The 15,118-nt window shown below is 43.3% G+C and overlaps 2 protein-coding genes across 3 annotated transcripts; one reads left to right on the top strand and one right to left on the bottom strand.

The window, feature by feature from the left end:
* Positions 1-696: 696 nt before the first annotated feature.
* On the bottom strand, positions 697-3,470 carry mrpl43 (mitochondrial ribosomal protein L43). Its single transcript, XM_030400323.1, has 3 exons — positions 3,163-3,470; positions 2,080-2,186; positions 697-1,026 (listed from the first exon to the last, which is right to left on the bottom strand). Exons 1-3 carry the CDS (start codon positions 3,291-3,293, stop codon positions 809-811), a joined length of 456 nt encoding a protein of 151 aa, XP_030256183.1. The 5' UTR covers positions 3,294-3,470; the 3' UTR covers positions 697-808.
* Positions 3,471-3,555: 85 nt separating this feature from the next.
* twnk (twinkle mtDNA helicase) lies at positions 3,556-9,080 on the top strand. Of its 2 annotated transcripts, none has more exons than XM_030400322.1 (7): positions 3,556-3,724; positions 3,983-4,643; positions 4,913-5,618; positions 5,710-5,950; positions 6,367-6,474; positions 6,676-6,817; positions 7,202-9,080. In XM_030400322.1, exons 2-7 carry the CDS (start codon positions 4,008-4,010, stop codon positions 7,538-7,540), a joined length of 2,172 nt encoding a protein of 723 aa, XP_030256182.1. In that variant the 5' UTR covers positions 3,556-3,724; positions 3,983-4,007; the 3' UTR covers positions 7,541-9,080. The 2 variants fall into 2 exon arrangements, with proteins under 2 accessions (XP_030256182.1, XP_030256181.1); XM_030400321.1 differs by having other exon boundaries at positions 3,561-3,720.
* Positions 9,081-15,118: the final 6,038 nt, after the last annotated feature.

The following is a 15,118-nucleotide window of genomic DNA, read 5'->3' as shown; positions in this document are numbered from 1 at the left end:
ACAGAAAGCGGAGTGTAGTTTTTCGCCAACATCCTCCTTGTTAAATATGAACAAATCACCCACTGGAGGAGTGTTAGTCAGAGGACGGCTCCGTGCTGAAGGTTAAGACTCGTCCCTCAAGCTACCACACAACCATCTGTCACACTCGCTCAAGATCATTTCAGGTTGCTCAGCGAGGAAGCATTCAAAACCTCAGTGTTCACCAGTAAAAAAAAAACATGCACAGAACCTCTTGTCATACGAATAAAAAAATGGTGTCTTTTCTGTAAAGTTGAATCTGTCGCGCTTAACAATGCAGACGGCACCACTGCAGTTCTGTCGTCCTCTGACAAGCTGCTCAAATACAACCGGGGAGAAAATCTAAATTTAAACATGAACGCCAGCGTCTGCACATAAAAAAAATATTTATTCCGTCTGCACTTATTCCTCGAATCTTCAAATAACCTCCAGATTAAAAAACGGTTATCTGCTCCTCATTATGTCGGCTGACGAGCCTCCGGTGGGTTCATGTGAAGTCTATTCAAATGTGGCATTCAGAGATGGCATTGTGTGCACGTTTCTGCACAGTTAAAGAGGCTTCTCCTCCAACACCAGACAGAAGGGCACGGTCAAGCATATTCAGTCGATAGCGGGGTCTTCTGCAGAATAATTCAACAAACGCGCTGGTTTAATTGCTGCAAAAAAAAAAACGAGAGCTTTATAGAAATATGATTTAATTTAGATTTCGGACACTCGAACAGATCAACAAAAGAGCACAGACTTGCAAGAAATTAAGCATTCTCGTTCTGGAAACATCCCCGGTCAGCCCTTATTTATTGTCCTGTTTCTGCGGTCTGATGGGGCCGATGGACGGCGGCCGGTTGGTGAACGGGTGCCACTGGCCCTGGATGCTGGGGCTGTCTGTGTGGAAGGGCTTACGGATGCGGATGATGTCCAGGCCGGACTGATTGGTCAGCTTGGTCAAGAGCTCTAAAACCTGCGGAGACGTTTTGTTCGTGATGATTTCTTCCCTCACGCTTCCGTTCACTGCAGGAAGGAAAAAGAGGAAATAACAAGTATGACTGACTCATGTACAGACTTTCTTACAGACAGACCAGCTGCCTGTTGTGAAGGTCAGCATGAACAGCTGATTCTGGGTGAGAGGGTTTAACTTAGTCGGTTGAAGTCTTCAGTGTCATTTCACTTCTACCTGAATAGAGGTCTAAGAAACCTGTGTTACACTGCCCCCTACAGTATCTGAGTGTAATAACATTCATAATCACACTGCTCCGTACTGATTGCTTAAACTTGCCACAAACTTCACCAACAAAACTGATTTTCACCATATATCTGGCCTTTTAACTGTGTAGTTTGACTATGTATTTGAACAAGTAGCATTTTGATGTTTTAGGTTGGCTGAAATATGTTTTTGATAGAACATTTTGCCTCAGAAGCTTTAAGTTCAGCCATCCGTAAGAATGAAAACAGAAAGGATTTTCTTATCGCTTTTTGTTTTATTATTTGTTTTAATGCACATTACACTGGATCATCCTGGTAAATAAAATACTATTAAATATTCTAATTGAATACTTCACTAAACAGGCCATAAATAATCCTTAAATGAAAACTTTTGACTTGCTAAATAATGCAATAAATATTTGGTGAGACGATGTTTACAAATTCCCCAGTTAACATTAATACCCTACAAAATAAGTGAATACTTGACTATAAATTCTTGTGTAATTAACATGTAATTTGGTACGAATTATAAGAAAAACAGAGATCGGAAAGTATGCACAATATAAATGGAGAATATAATAATAAATGGATCTATACTTGGATTAAAAGGGATCTCTGGATTTGTTTTTCCAGTGAAATTTGAGCATTTCTGCAAAAACTTTACTATTTTTATCATCAGAATTTTGATTGACAGAACTGCAGACAACTGATTGCTTATCTAACTCAAAAATAAGTTCTATATTTAACCCTAGTTTGTTATTTATTAGAATTCACCTCTGCCTAATGGTATATGTGATAAAAATAGTATGTTATCTGCCCCAGTGGCGATCCTCCATCAAACACAAAGTCAGGAGCACTTACAGTATTCTGCAACTATCTTGGGTATCCTGGACGCCTGAGGAGACACATACACGACAGTCGAAGGGTTCTTCTTGGCATAATCCACCACCCCCTCCTCGATGAACTCCCTGAAAGAGATCAGAAGATGATACTGAAGTCACTTTGATTTTGGATTTTTTGGTAATTCAGGTTTTGTTGAGGCAGGGTGGATCTGGTGTTGAGGGTCTGTGTTCAACATCAAGAACATCTGAGTCTTTTATTGGACTGCAACTGATGATTATTAACATTACTGACAATGATGGAATGTAGTCCATTTATTAAAGCACTATACTTTGCTGTTCTCGCACTTTACTTGAGTATTAGCATTTTTTCCACTAAAAATTCAGAATCCACTGAATTTCAGAGCACAAATTACTAAACTACACTTACTACACTAATTACTTGTGAGATAAAAACTTTACCTGATCAATAAATAACATTAAAGGTTAAAAAGTTACAAATAGCCCAAACCTTGACAAGATACAACATTAAAATGCTGTGTTATGCATTGGTGAGGAGAACAGTCAAATGGGCTGAAACTAACAGCTGTAAATTAATCTGCTGAAATCTATTTCATTTAGATATTGATCTGTAAAGAAAATACAATAAAGAGGTCCATTACAATTTCTCCAAATTAAAAGATAACACCTTCAACAATTACATTAGAAAAAAAAGCCACTTATCCCCACACAGCTTGAAGGAAAACATTTTGTTTTATAAAAATGGCTTTAAACAATTATTCAATTTTCAAGTAAAGTGATTAATTTTCTTACTGCACCAATAATTACGCACTAACAGTGGCAAGTTTAACGTAAGGTGTAGTTTTGTTTTTGATAAGTGCATTTAGCTAACAACACTACTGTGCTTTGACTTATATAATAAATGATTGTAACTTAAACCTTGTAAATAGTATTTTTATCTACATGTTTTACCCAATTTTAGCAATTTTAGCATGTGGAAACCTGCTACCTTATATAAATATCCACACCTCACCCACACAGCATCCATTCTACATACACTATCATTAATTTAAGCACACAGTTTTAGTTTTTTGTGTGTTTTTACCTGACTCCCAACGAGCTCTGCGCCTTCTTGGAGAAGATGAGGGAGATCCGTTTGAGCTGACAGACGTACCGACCGACGCCGTTCTGAAGAACACTCTGCAGGAAGCGGCTCGGTGTCCCTCTGGAAGTCATCGTTCAACCGACAAGCAAGGGTTTTATATTATAATTCATATATCATAAAAACCGAGCGGCTAATTAAACATCTAAACACCTTAAACAGCTGCAACATTCATAGAGGACGACCTGACGGGCATGTACACAGCGCGGTCCGTCGAGGATATGTTCCGGAGTGAAACATAGAGAGGACACGACGGTTAAAATAAATGAAATATCCTGATAAGACTTCTTCTGGGAGTAAATTATAATGTCATTTGTTTTTCAATTTTGTAGAATGTACGCTGAAAGCTTTAAAATGTTTTAAAACTAAAACTAAAATGTAGCATAACCGTTTCTCGTTCGGTACCTTTCGACGCGTGTTTCACACGGACTTGTTTTGAAGACGCACCGAAAAGTGCGGGTTACAGAAGAAGCATGGAGGAAAATGAAGGAATGAAAGACAGTCAGTAAGCTTGAATTTTTTCCTTTATTAAACTTAATATATTTCTAGTTAAGGGTTCCACGTATATTCAGCTTAATTATCTTTAAGAGTCAACGTCCATTTAGTTTAAAAATAACGTGTTTCTGCCTCACTGTCTGTCATTTCTGTGACTACCGTTAGCATAGGTCAACCAAGACATGTCTTCGCTGCAAGCTGACTTGATGTTTCTATCAATTCTCTGTCTGTATTCATATCTGACTTCATATTTTCATGTCTGTTGCAGGGTCAATGTCCTAACCAGATAACTCATGTGGAGGAGCTTGCTGTTGAAGGGCACCACCTGCCTCTTGCAGGTGGCAGCCCGGAGGTTTCCCCACAAAAGACACTTCTCATCCCTCTGTGTAAGACTTCTCACTCAGAGACTTCCTCACAGGCCTCCTGAGTCTCTGTGTGGTTCAAAGTTTTTGGGCAGGGACGGCTTCCTGGCAAATAGTTGGACAAGGGCTTATAAAAAGGATGCCAAGTCTAATGTGGAGTTTCCTACAAGCCCCATCACAGTCACAGATATAAAACAGTACCTTCGCTCCAAAGACATTCCCTTCCACGATGGCTACAGCTGCCTTCACATCCAGAGCATCTTTGTCAATGCACCTGAAAGGAAGGACAGCTTCTCCTTGTTCATTGACAAAACCACCGGGCAGTTTCTGTGCAAAGACACGCTGGTGGAAGGGAGCTGGGAGGATCTGCAGGACTGCCTGGAGGTGATGCAGAAGGAGGAGCAGGATTTCCTCAGCCCTGATGTGCTACTGGGATATCCAGAGAGTGTGGAGGAGCAGGACGAGAGGGAGAGGGAGCTGCGGGAGGTGCAGAGGATCTGGTCCAGCTCCGTGCCCTTCACTGACCTACATGAGGACGAGGCTCAGCTGATCAAAACCATGTTCCAGGTATTGTTTAATGGGAGTAAGTGAGAGATGTGCTGATGTTTTTATAAAGGACAATGAATGATTGCATGTGTTTTAATTACCCTGGTATTCCATCGTATCTACATCACAACAGGGTTAGGGGTTCACAATAAGTTTATAGTTATCCTTGACAGGCGATATGTGACGAGGGTAAAGCAAGGAGCTGATGTAAAGTAGGAATTTTAAGGAAACAAGGGAGAAAAATAAATTTACCTCACAGTACGTTAAAGTTAATCGATGTTTTGTTTCAGATCACAAAGGTCTCTAATGCAACCCTAAAGAAGTTTGGTGTGAGGGTCTTCAAGCCTACCAAGAGTCTTGTTTTCCCCTGGTTCGGTGGACCCGACTCCTCCCTAAAGGGCGTGAAGCTTCTCTCCGCCCAACATAGCACAGACACTGAGAAGGTTACTTATAATGAAGCTATAGTACCAAAAAGTAATTCTTACAACAATTTGTTTGGCCTCCCTCTGGTGGGCCGTATGGACTCGGAGGTGGTGCTTACTGGACAGGAGTTGGACACTCTGGCTGTGAGCCAGGCCACAGGACTCCCCAGTGTTGCTCTTCCACGTGGAGTCAGCTGCCTCCCACCGATCCTGCTGCCTTATCTGGAACAGTTCAAGCGTGTGACGCTGTGGCTGGGAGACGACATTCGCTCCTGGGAGGCGTCAAAGATCTTTTCGAGGAAGCTGGGTCTGAGGCGCTGCTCGCTGGTGCGACCCGGGGAGTACCGGCCCTGTCCGGTGGAGGCGCTGGCCCAGGGAAAGAACTTCAGCCAAATCATTAAATCCTCAATCCCAGCTGCCCACAAGTCCATAGTGTCCTTCAAGCAGCTGAGAGAGGATGTGTACGGGGAGCTGTTGAACACAGACCAGGTGGCCGGAGTGAAGTGGACGAGGTTTCTGGAGCTCAACAGGATCCTGAAGGGACACCGCAAAGGGGAACTGACTGTGTTCACAGGTATAAAGAGACATGATATGCAAAGGTTAGAACAGTTTACATAAAAAGTATATATAGTTTATCTTAATGTGTATGTTTCTTTGTTTTACAGGTCCTACAGGCAGTGGAAAGACCACCTTTATCAGTGAGCTCGCCCTGGACCTTTGCATGCAGGGCGTCAACACACTATGGGGCAGCTTTGAGATCAACAATGTGCGTCTGGCTAAGATCATGCTGACTCAGTTTGCCATGCAGCGGCTGGAGGAAAACCTGGAGCAGTACGACTTCTGGGCAGACAAGTTCGAGGAGCTGCCGCTCTACTTCATGACGTTTCACGGGCAGCAGAACATCAAGTAAGTCTTCTCTCAGTATTCTAGCTTGATGAGTGTTTTTTCACATGGATGCAAACCTCAGTCGGGATAATGTTATTGCTAATATTCAGTGCATTTCAAGAATAGAGCATTAAGTAATTCCACTGGGTAACTTTAACGGTGGCTATAAGAATGCAGCAGTGACTGCTTCAAGTTCTTCTCAAGGTTGTACCCAATTTAATCTAAAGAGACCTGCGTTGCTTTGTCTATGAACCCATTAGTTGATCAACAAAAAGGAAAGTACTTGTGTGAAATACTTGGATCTATGGCAGATGTGTTGAGTGTGAGCTGTTTACTCACCTGCAGTAAAAGGAAGATTTTATACAAAAAGCCTGATATAAAAGCAGCATTTTCATGTGACGCATTTTGTTCTGACCCTTCTCTGACTCTTTTCACAGGGCAGTGCTGGACACTATGCAACATGCAGTTTACATGTATGACATCAACCATGTCATCATTGATAACCTGCAGTTCATGATGGGGCAGGAAAACCTCTCAGTAGACAAGTGAGTAAGATTTATCACATATGAGGATAAATGGTAAAGCTGATCGCTACTTGTATGCTATGTTAACATTGTAGCCTGAGTGTAAGTATTTGTGTTTTCTAATAGTCAAATGAAATAAGTTTCAATTTATCATGAGCGACACTTTCAAAGTGCATTTTCCCACGGTAAATATGGAAGTAAATGATGTTGGATGTGCTCCAGGTTTGCGGTCCAGGACCACATCATCGGAGCGTTCAGGAAGTTTGCCACCAACAGCAGCTGCCACGTCACTCTGATCATCCACCCCAGGAAAGAGGAGGACGACCGAGAACTGCAAATAGCCTCCATCTTTGGTTCAGCAAAGGTGAGAGGAAGGGACGTTTTTTGTGCAGCAAATTGTATTGTTTTCAGTTTGATGAAAGGGAAAAAGCAGACTTTTACATTTATAGCATGTTTTAGTGGGAATCATTTAGTTCATGAATAGACTTGAATAAGATCAGTTCCAGAATTTCACTTGTGAATAGTTTTGAGGACACAAAACATGCAATTGTTTTAATTTATCACAAAGAAAACTGAAAAAAATCATAAGAGTCATTATTATATTACATGGTGTGTATATTTTGTTTTACACCCATGAACCCTTTAACTGTCTGTTTTTAGTTTTTAATGTGCTGTTTTTTTCACTGACTTGACATAATTTTGAAAACACATTATATCCTGATGCATCTCAACCTTTGACTCGTTCCAGGCCAGCCAAGAAGCCGACAACGTCCTCATCCTGCAGGAGAAGAAGCTGGTGACGTGTCCCGGCCGCAGGTCCCTGCAGGTGACAAAGAACCGCTTCGACGGAGACGTGGGCATCTTCCCTCTGGATTTCATCAAGTCATCACTCACTTTCGCGACTCCCCTCAAGGGCAAGCACAAGCTGAGGAAGGTCAACACCAAGCCGGAAAACGAGGAGGACGAGGCGGCCGGTGCAGCGGTGAAGAAGGAAGAGGGTAAGAAGGAGAAGGCCGCCAAAACAAAGACTCCACGAGCTGTTAAGGATCCCGCAACTGGAAATGAAAGCAAGCAGAAGGAATCGTAATGAATTTAATTCATAGGTATTATGGATCATTTTCTCTGTTGACTTTAGTTCAGTTTCACCACTTCCATAATTAATAGAAGTTTAGCGAGATCCAGAGATGTCGTATAAAAGATAAAGTTAGACAGTTTTATGTCCCCAACATAAAGTTCATCTAAGCTAATCATTAAAGGGTTACTTTGTATTTTTTTAACCAAGACCCTATTTACTACGGTTTTGTGTCTGAGTAGTGGAAATAACACTTTTTGAAATTGCTCCAATATGGAGCAAGACCGCCGCAGCCGTAAATCACAAAACCAGCTGCAGGAAATTGCTCATCGTCAAAGTACGTCTAAGTGCTTGTTTCTGCCACCGACAGGCTCAGATTGTAATTTGTGTCTGACAACATTTTGGAAAGAATCCCTTCAGAGATAGATCTTTTTTGATTGACCAGAAACAGCCACAATGATGCTCTCGCCAAACCCACCAGACTCCATTCACAGAATCAGTAATTCTATGTCTTAAAACACACTTCATTCAAACTCAACAGAAAAACAAAAATAAAACTCACCAAAACCAAAGTAGTTCGTCTTTTCACAATCACCAGCACAGGCTGGGACAAAGTAAACTCTTAATCCAATGCGTTAGAAATACAAATATCAGAGAGAGGAGTAAGAGGGGAGAGCTGGAGTGTTTTTGCATCTGACGCGGTGAATGAAGTGTTTATTTCAGGCTAACCAGAGCTGGTTGGAAAAACAAACCAAGATGGATTTCATGAGTTATATAGTTTGAATGTGAAAGCGTGTGTTCGTGTGATGATAAAAATGACTGCTTCTGCAAATGGAGTCTGGTTGCTCTGGCGAGCGTCTGTTTCCAGTTAAACAGAAAGGATCTCACTTCTCACACGAGGTCCATCTCGGCAGGGATCCTTTTCCACGACACTTGAATCTGTCAGTGGCAAAAACAAGCGGTTAAAGCAAACACATTTTGAGGATGCCCAATTTCCTGCAGGGATTACGCTGCAGCCTGTTTTTTCGTGGCTCTCGCTCAACGCTGGAGCAATTTCAAAGACTGTTGTCCTCATTAGTCATTTAGACTCAGCACGATGCTGAAATAGCATCCAGGTTGAAAAATACCAGTTACCCTTTTAGTACATTTGAACGAAACAACTGAATATAATATATATTTTGGAATATATGAAATAACAGCTGATTGTAATTCATAATGAAACACATTGTTAATAATCCAAGATAAATTGAGGTAACTAAAGGTTTCTTTGTTTATGGAACTAAGTGAAGATGTTGAAATAATGAGTGTGATGGTAAAGTGTTGGCACATGTTAGGTTTGTACAGTTTGTATCTACTGTGTATGTAGACAGAATTCTCCGTTAAAACACTTCTCTTTCAAAGAACAAATACTGTGACACCAAGACGTACTGTTCAGTATTTCATGGTAACATACAGGATGACTCAACATCAACACAATGTGCTCTCTACTGACTTTTTGTACACTGATGAGTTATCAAATGAGCTACTTTTTTTAAAATAAAATGCTCGTGATGCAGCTCTTTGTCTGTGTTTTCATCCGTGGTCAACAGGGGGCAGTGTGAGCTTTACAGATGACACTTGACTGCAGAGAGAACCTGATGAGGATAATTGTCGAATAATTAGTTCACTGCTCTTTTCACAGCTGCAAGAACGTGTGTGTTTTATTAAGCCTCAGTTGTGAATATTTTAATATTTGAGGCATTTTGCTCAAGATGTTGCGACACAATCATGCACACTAGGAAGAAAATGGTTAATTATGGCACTGTTAATTAACTCTGCTCCTCCTGTCTGATTGCTTCTCACATAAATCCTCCTTTTGCCCTTCAGCTGTGAGTGCTGCCACCTTTTAAACTCTAATAAATAAGTGGTGTCAGCTTACGCATTATGTTAATAAGGTGATGCTTTTCAGACTGACCCGTCTCCGGTGTCACACTCCATTATTTAGACAGAGCGACTTTAAATAAATGCAAATGTGTTTCAAAACATCTTCATATGAATATTTCATGGGTCAAGTGGGCCGTCCGGGCCCGGCCTGCTCCTGGTGTGGGGTTACATGTAGAATCAGCAGCTTTCAGAGGTGAGAAACGTCTGCATTGTGCTGCGCTGTCTGGATCAGCTGCTGCAGGATGAACTGATGGCTCAAGTGTCGTATATCATCTCGGCCACAGCGAAGCCAAATACGTTTCAGATTTATGACGCTGTTTTGAAGCGAACAGTTCAGTGTGTGGGAATGTGAAAGTGCCCGCCTGTGTTTGATATCGGGGCCTTTTGAGGAATTTAAAACCTTGGCATCCACACGAGGAGACACACTCGTTAAAACCTGAAGGATCTTTGCACTCATTAAGATGCTTTACTCGCCAGAAAACAAGCGACAGCATGAAATATTAAATTAAGCAAAGATAAGTGCCATTCACACCTGTGTTGTATTCTTCTGTTTAAAGGTCCAGTATGTTGGATTTAGGGGCCTCTTCATAATTACGTTTTCATTAGTACATAATCACCTTAAACACATTATCGTTGTGTGTTGTTTAGTGGCACGTGAAGCCAAAAAAGATCAACTTCCTGGGTGTTAAATTACCCGAATCTTCCGCGTGGCTTCCGTTTATCATGAGGCCCCTGGAGCGTGCACACGACTTCCGCCGGGCGAGCGGTGACCGTCCGGTTCAGCCTGCTTGCTAACTTGAATGGCAGAATCGCAGTTTAATGGTTTAATGGCTCTCTGAGACTTTTCCAAATGTTACTGGACTTACTGGAGCAAATTCTGGTGGTGAAATGAGTCATTTAACACTAAATTGTTGGGGTTAGACCACAAAAAGCTTTTCGCAACTTTGTTCACATGCGCGGCGGTAGCAGACTTTGATGTGTGGAACTGCCGGAATTCCCCTTTAATACTGTTATTTGCCTCTGTTTAGAGTTCACATTCTCTGGGGCCTCTCTGTCTACCTCTGAGATCTCCGCTGGCTCCGTCTCTGACAGACCGGTCCGGAGAAAGCTCCTGGCACCGGACTCACTTTACACGTGGTATGCGGACCCCTGAGCTCCTCGGATAACTGAAACTGTAAAATATTGTTGTAAGCTGTGGGAACAATTCCTGTGTATGTTTGATGAACGCAAATCAGTGGAGATGAGACGGCAGGAGGGAGACGGCTCCCGGACAGATGCGATGAGCTCCAGGTTTTTGTTTCGTCCTCCGCGCTCTCATTTCATCTTCTCCGAGTTCTTTCCCTGCTTAATGTTTTGCTGTGAATGTTCTACCGCTGTGAAAGTACACATTGCTTTCCGTAATGACTCCAGGCTGTGTGCTGGATGGGTCCGGGTGTCCTCTTGACTGTGTGGGTGTGGGATATGGCTGCCGAGGCCTCTGAATGGGGCTCTTTGTGTGTTTCGAGGTATTGCTGCGCCCAGATGATGGCGGCCCTGTCGTCTGCCAGCTCCTCCAAAGAGGGAAAAACACACAAAAATTTGGAAGGAGTGTGACACAAATGCATGCAAAAAAAAAAACACTTAGACTCGCATTACTGAGCTTTACCCAAGTAAGCTTTCAAAGACAACAGCTCGAGTTTGTTTTCACAGACAAAACAGGTGGTGGAACGTATATCACAAGGCTAAAATATTGGCATTGCTGCGTGTATCAGAGCGCAGCACTGTTCGCCTGATTGTTGTCTTTTCTGTTTTGAACGGCCTTTGCCGATCAGAGCTTTGCATGCCTATTCAAATAGCTGCCATCTGGAGGGGGGAGGAGATGAAACAACTTTGAGTTACGCAGCTCTTAATCATGATGGAAACAAATTGTGCAGAGACCAAACGAATTCCGCTTCATTGAAACGATATGGGGTATGAGAGGATGGGAATCGAATGGGGCTAAGAAAAGATGTTTCAGCTGCAGATAAGCCCTCCTCTTGACCTAAAATCCACCGAAAACATCACGATCGGATGGCATAATCAAGAGCGTTAGTAACACATCTTCTCCATGAACGAGAAAAACAATCCAGGCTTTATAATAAAGTCAGCGAAAAAATGAACTCAAGGCCCCAGCTGCTCCCAGGGCGGCTGATGATGGGACGCATGGATACATGACATGCATGCATAGCTCTCCGCCCCATTAGCCGCCCTTCATTAAGCCGACTATTTAACCAAGTCTGGAGGTAATTTCAGGACCTTCAATCAGAGTTAATCAGCCGGGGGCTCTGGCACCGCGATGACTTCAGCCAACGTCCAAGACGGGGATCATATGAAGTATTTTCAGCCGATCTTGATTATGATTGTGCGTTTCCTCTTGGATATGATGACAAGACAGATTAGAGATGATCATTTAATGCAAGGACAGTTCATCCCTTTACAGTACTTTGGAGGGAAATCAGCAAAAAAGGAAGCTGCAGAGTAGTTTGACATTTTGGGAAATCACATGTGCTGTCTTTCCAAGAATAAGAAGAGACGATTGATACCGCTTTCGAGTTTGTATGCTAAGTATGAATCTGCAGCTTAGCTTAGCTTGAAGACTGGAAACAAGGAGAACTGTTGGCAAAATTTAACATCAGCACCTCTAAAGCTAACCAGTTACATAAAATAAGATTTTGAATCATGTTGGTGTTCAACTCATAAGTACAAGTCCAATATTTATTCCCTTTTAGCTCTGTTTTTGGTCTCCACCAGCTCCTGAGGAGAACATGTAAAGTACATTACTTGAGTATATGTAGTTAGATGACATCACTGCTAGTGAGAACACGCAGCAGCAGGTCAGAAGGTGTGAGGATCAGATAAATCAGGCTTTGGCCTCACAGTTTTGCTCTTTTCTCTGGATTTTGCTGGCAGTGAGAAAAATGTAGAATAACATTAGTTTTAAGGTTCATCTAATGAGCTGAAACATGAGCCTTCCCCTGGTCTGGGAGCACAGGGGGGGAGGATGTGCACATGGTTATTAATATAGACAGAGGCAGGCATACTGTTGGCTAATGTGGGTCAAACGTGCAGAGTGCACGTGAGTAAGTGAGGCAGAGTAACCCCCCCCTCGCTCTACTGATGTCCGAGGGATGTTGGGCATCTTGAATCAGCTTTGAGTCCGAAAACGGCCGCTAGTATCTCTGCGAGCGCCGTCTGTCCTCAGCTCGCTCCGGCTGCAGACACTCACAGAGAAACAACCATTCCTGCTGTCGTGACGGCTGGTAGAAATGCTGGGACCCAGTTTGCCACTTTGAAGGATAAGAATTGTTACGGGACTTGTTTCCAAAGATGAAACTGTAATGTGGCAGACACAGTGTACTGATGAACTTGCTCCACATACTCACTGTACCCCGGCGCGCTCTCAATGTTCTCCCAGCATGTTCTGTCACACTTTCTATTTTAATGTCAGTCTGGGTCAAATCGTGTTCTCACTCTCTCTTTAAGCGGCCAAATTTGGGGAGGTTTATCGCAACAGAATCCGGAGACCGAGTGCCAGAATGTTTAGATGAGTTTTGAAAATGCATATAAATCTGCATGAATTACAGGTGAGACAGACACCTGACACTCAGTTGTTCACCTGTTCACCCCACTGAACAGGTTAGTCCAAGAAGTCAAACAAAGCTGAGAGTTTGCTCAGTCGTAACAGAACGATAGATGTTGAAAACTTCTATTTTATGAGCGTTTTCCCAGAGCTTTCAATCATACCAGTGGTAATCTGTTCATTGTTTATTGAAGAAGAGGATAGAATCACATTTATTACACTAAATATAAAGCAACGGCTGACAGTGATTAGCTTAGTTTAGCTTAGCATAAAGACTTGAAGCAGGGGGAAACAGCTAGCCTAGCAATAAGAAGCAGCTGTTGTTTGATGCAAGTATGGAGCATAAACTGATGCCACACACCTCGATACTGATAATTTAATTTGCAATGCCTGTGCCAGCTCATTGACATATCTCAACAGGTGATGATATGCCAGTGATGAGTTATGTTTCTGAGTGATGCTGCACATCTAAAAAAACTTGACTGAAATCTATTTTGTCGTTTGTTTCTGCCCCTGAACACACCGTATCGACCCAGTGCATGTGTGACTCAAGGTAAATTCAGTGGCTCTGAACTGTTGAGAACTTTTGTGAGTCACAGAGAAGCGCAGCAGAGTGTTGCTGACTGGACCCCTCCGAGAGTACCTGCAGTGCTTTACCTCTCTGTGGGTGGCAGTCAGTGGTGAGTGGTTCACCTGCAAACATCTGAAAGGTCACCCAGCACGAGGAGCTTTTTGGGTGCACCAGTTCCAGCTGCCATCGCTTCCCCCCGGTTAACTTACCGCTCCTGATCCTCCTCAGTCGACCAAAGTTATACTGAGGACACCCTGTGCTCGTGTCTCAAATGCTGAACTGTCATGTAGCATTAGCAACGGGCCTTTAGCTGACCATCCACCCTCAGTGACAGAGCCGTACTGTAAACACCTGCCGTCTCAGTGAGCTCGACTGGCCGTGTTCTGCCTTCTGAACACGACAGGGAAAGCTTCTGAGAGCCACCAGCGTGCCCGGGGCTTATGTAACGCCGGGATCTGGCCAAAGAGAGCGCTGAGGGGCTTAATCTACCCTGGCACCACGGGTGTGGAGGCTGTTCAAGAGCCCCGAGGGGACTGGAGAGGGTGCGCCGTCTTACTCTGCAGCTCTGGCCTTTCTGGATGCTGGAAAAACCATAAAGGTTGAATGAGGGGGTGCAGGTGGTGTGACAAAAAGAGCGTAATTGCAGTGGTGAAATGGTGGGTTTGTGGTCAGTGAGTGAGAGAGGGAATGGTCGATGGGGCTTTGAGGAGCAGCCATCTCCGTTTTTAATGAGTTGAGGGCCTCATTCCTCTTCACCAAGTGGTCGGAATTAGCGTCCCTACACCGGGGATAAGTGAGGCTCCTGGCAGGGCTCCAGCCCCTCACACCAGCACCAGCGCTTCTATTAATTCACTCCGAGAGCGAGAGAGACAGAGAAAAGGAGATGGAGGCAGCTTTGCCCAGCCAACCAGGCGTACTCCTCAGCCGGGCCAAAGAAAATGCCCATTCAATCTCAAATTAGCCGTCTGCATGGACACCTTCAAAGGAGGCCCCTCTCCGGCTAATCTTCTCAGACTGTGTGCACACACTGACCGTCTGCTCCGTGAAAGCCTGAGTGCAGAAAACCAGACCCGGTGCAGCAGTTAATTGACGCATTATCAGCATAAGCATGGTCAGTTAAGCTGATTATCTAACAGTGCAGTATCCGCCATCGAGATACTGAATGTTATCGTTTCAAGACCGTTTTCCGTCAGTTTTGTGCAAACAAACAAATGTGGATGCAAAAGAGTTTTGGCGACCCATTGAATCCGCGTGAAATAAGTGCATATTTTAATTAAGCCCCTCAATTCAAGGAGGTCTGTGTTTGACAATAGGAATCAAATCAAACTGAGTGCACTATTTAATAAATGACAAAGCGATTCCCTTGGCACGGTCATACGCAGATTAGATGGCTGAGGGAGTCTTTGGCACCTCGCGGCTCCGGCCGATAGCGACAAAAGAAGCTGAATTCCTGCAGAACATAAACATGCAGAGCCAACATGGAGCCGCGCCAAAAATGTTA

The sequence above is a fragment of the Sparus aurata genome, chromosome 20 (genome assembly GCF_900880675.1).
Source record: "Sparus aurata chromosome 20, fSpaAur1.1, whole genome shotgun sequence".
NCBI lineage: Eukaryota > Metazoa > Chordata > Actinopteri > Spariformes > Sparidae > Sparus > Sparus aurata.
Note: the sequence above shows the minus strand (reverse complement) of the source record. Positions and strands in the feature narration are given on the sequence as shown.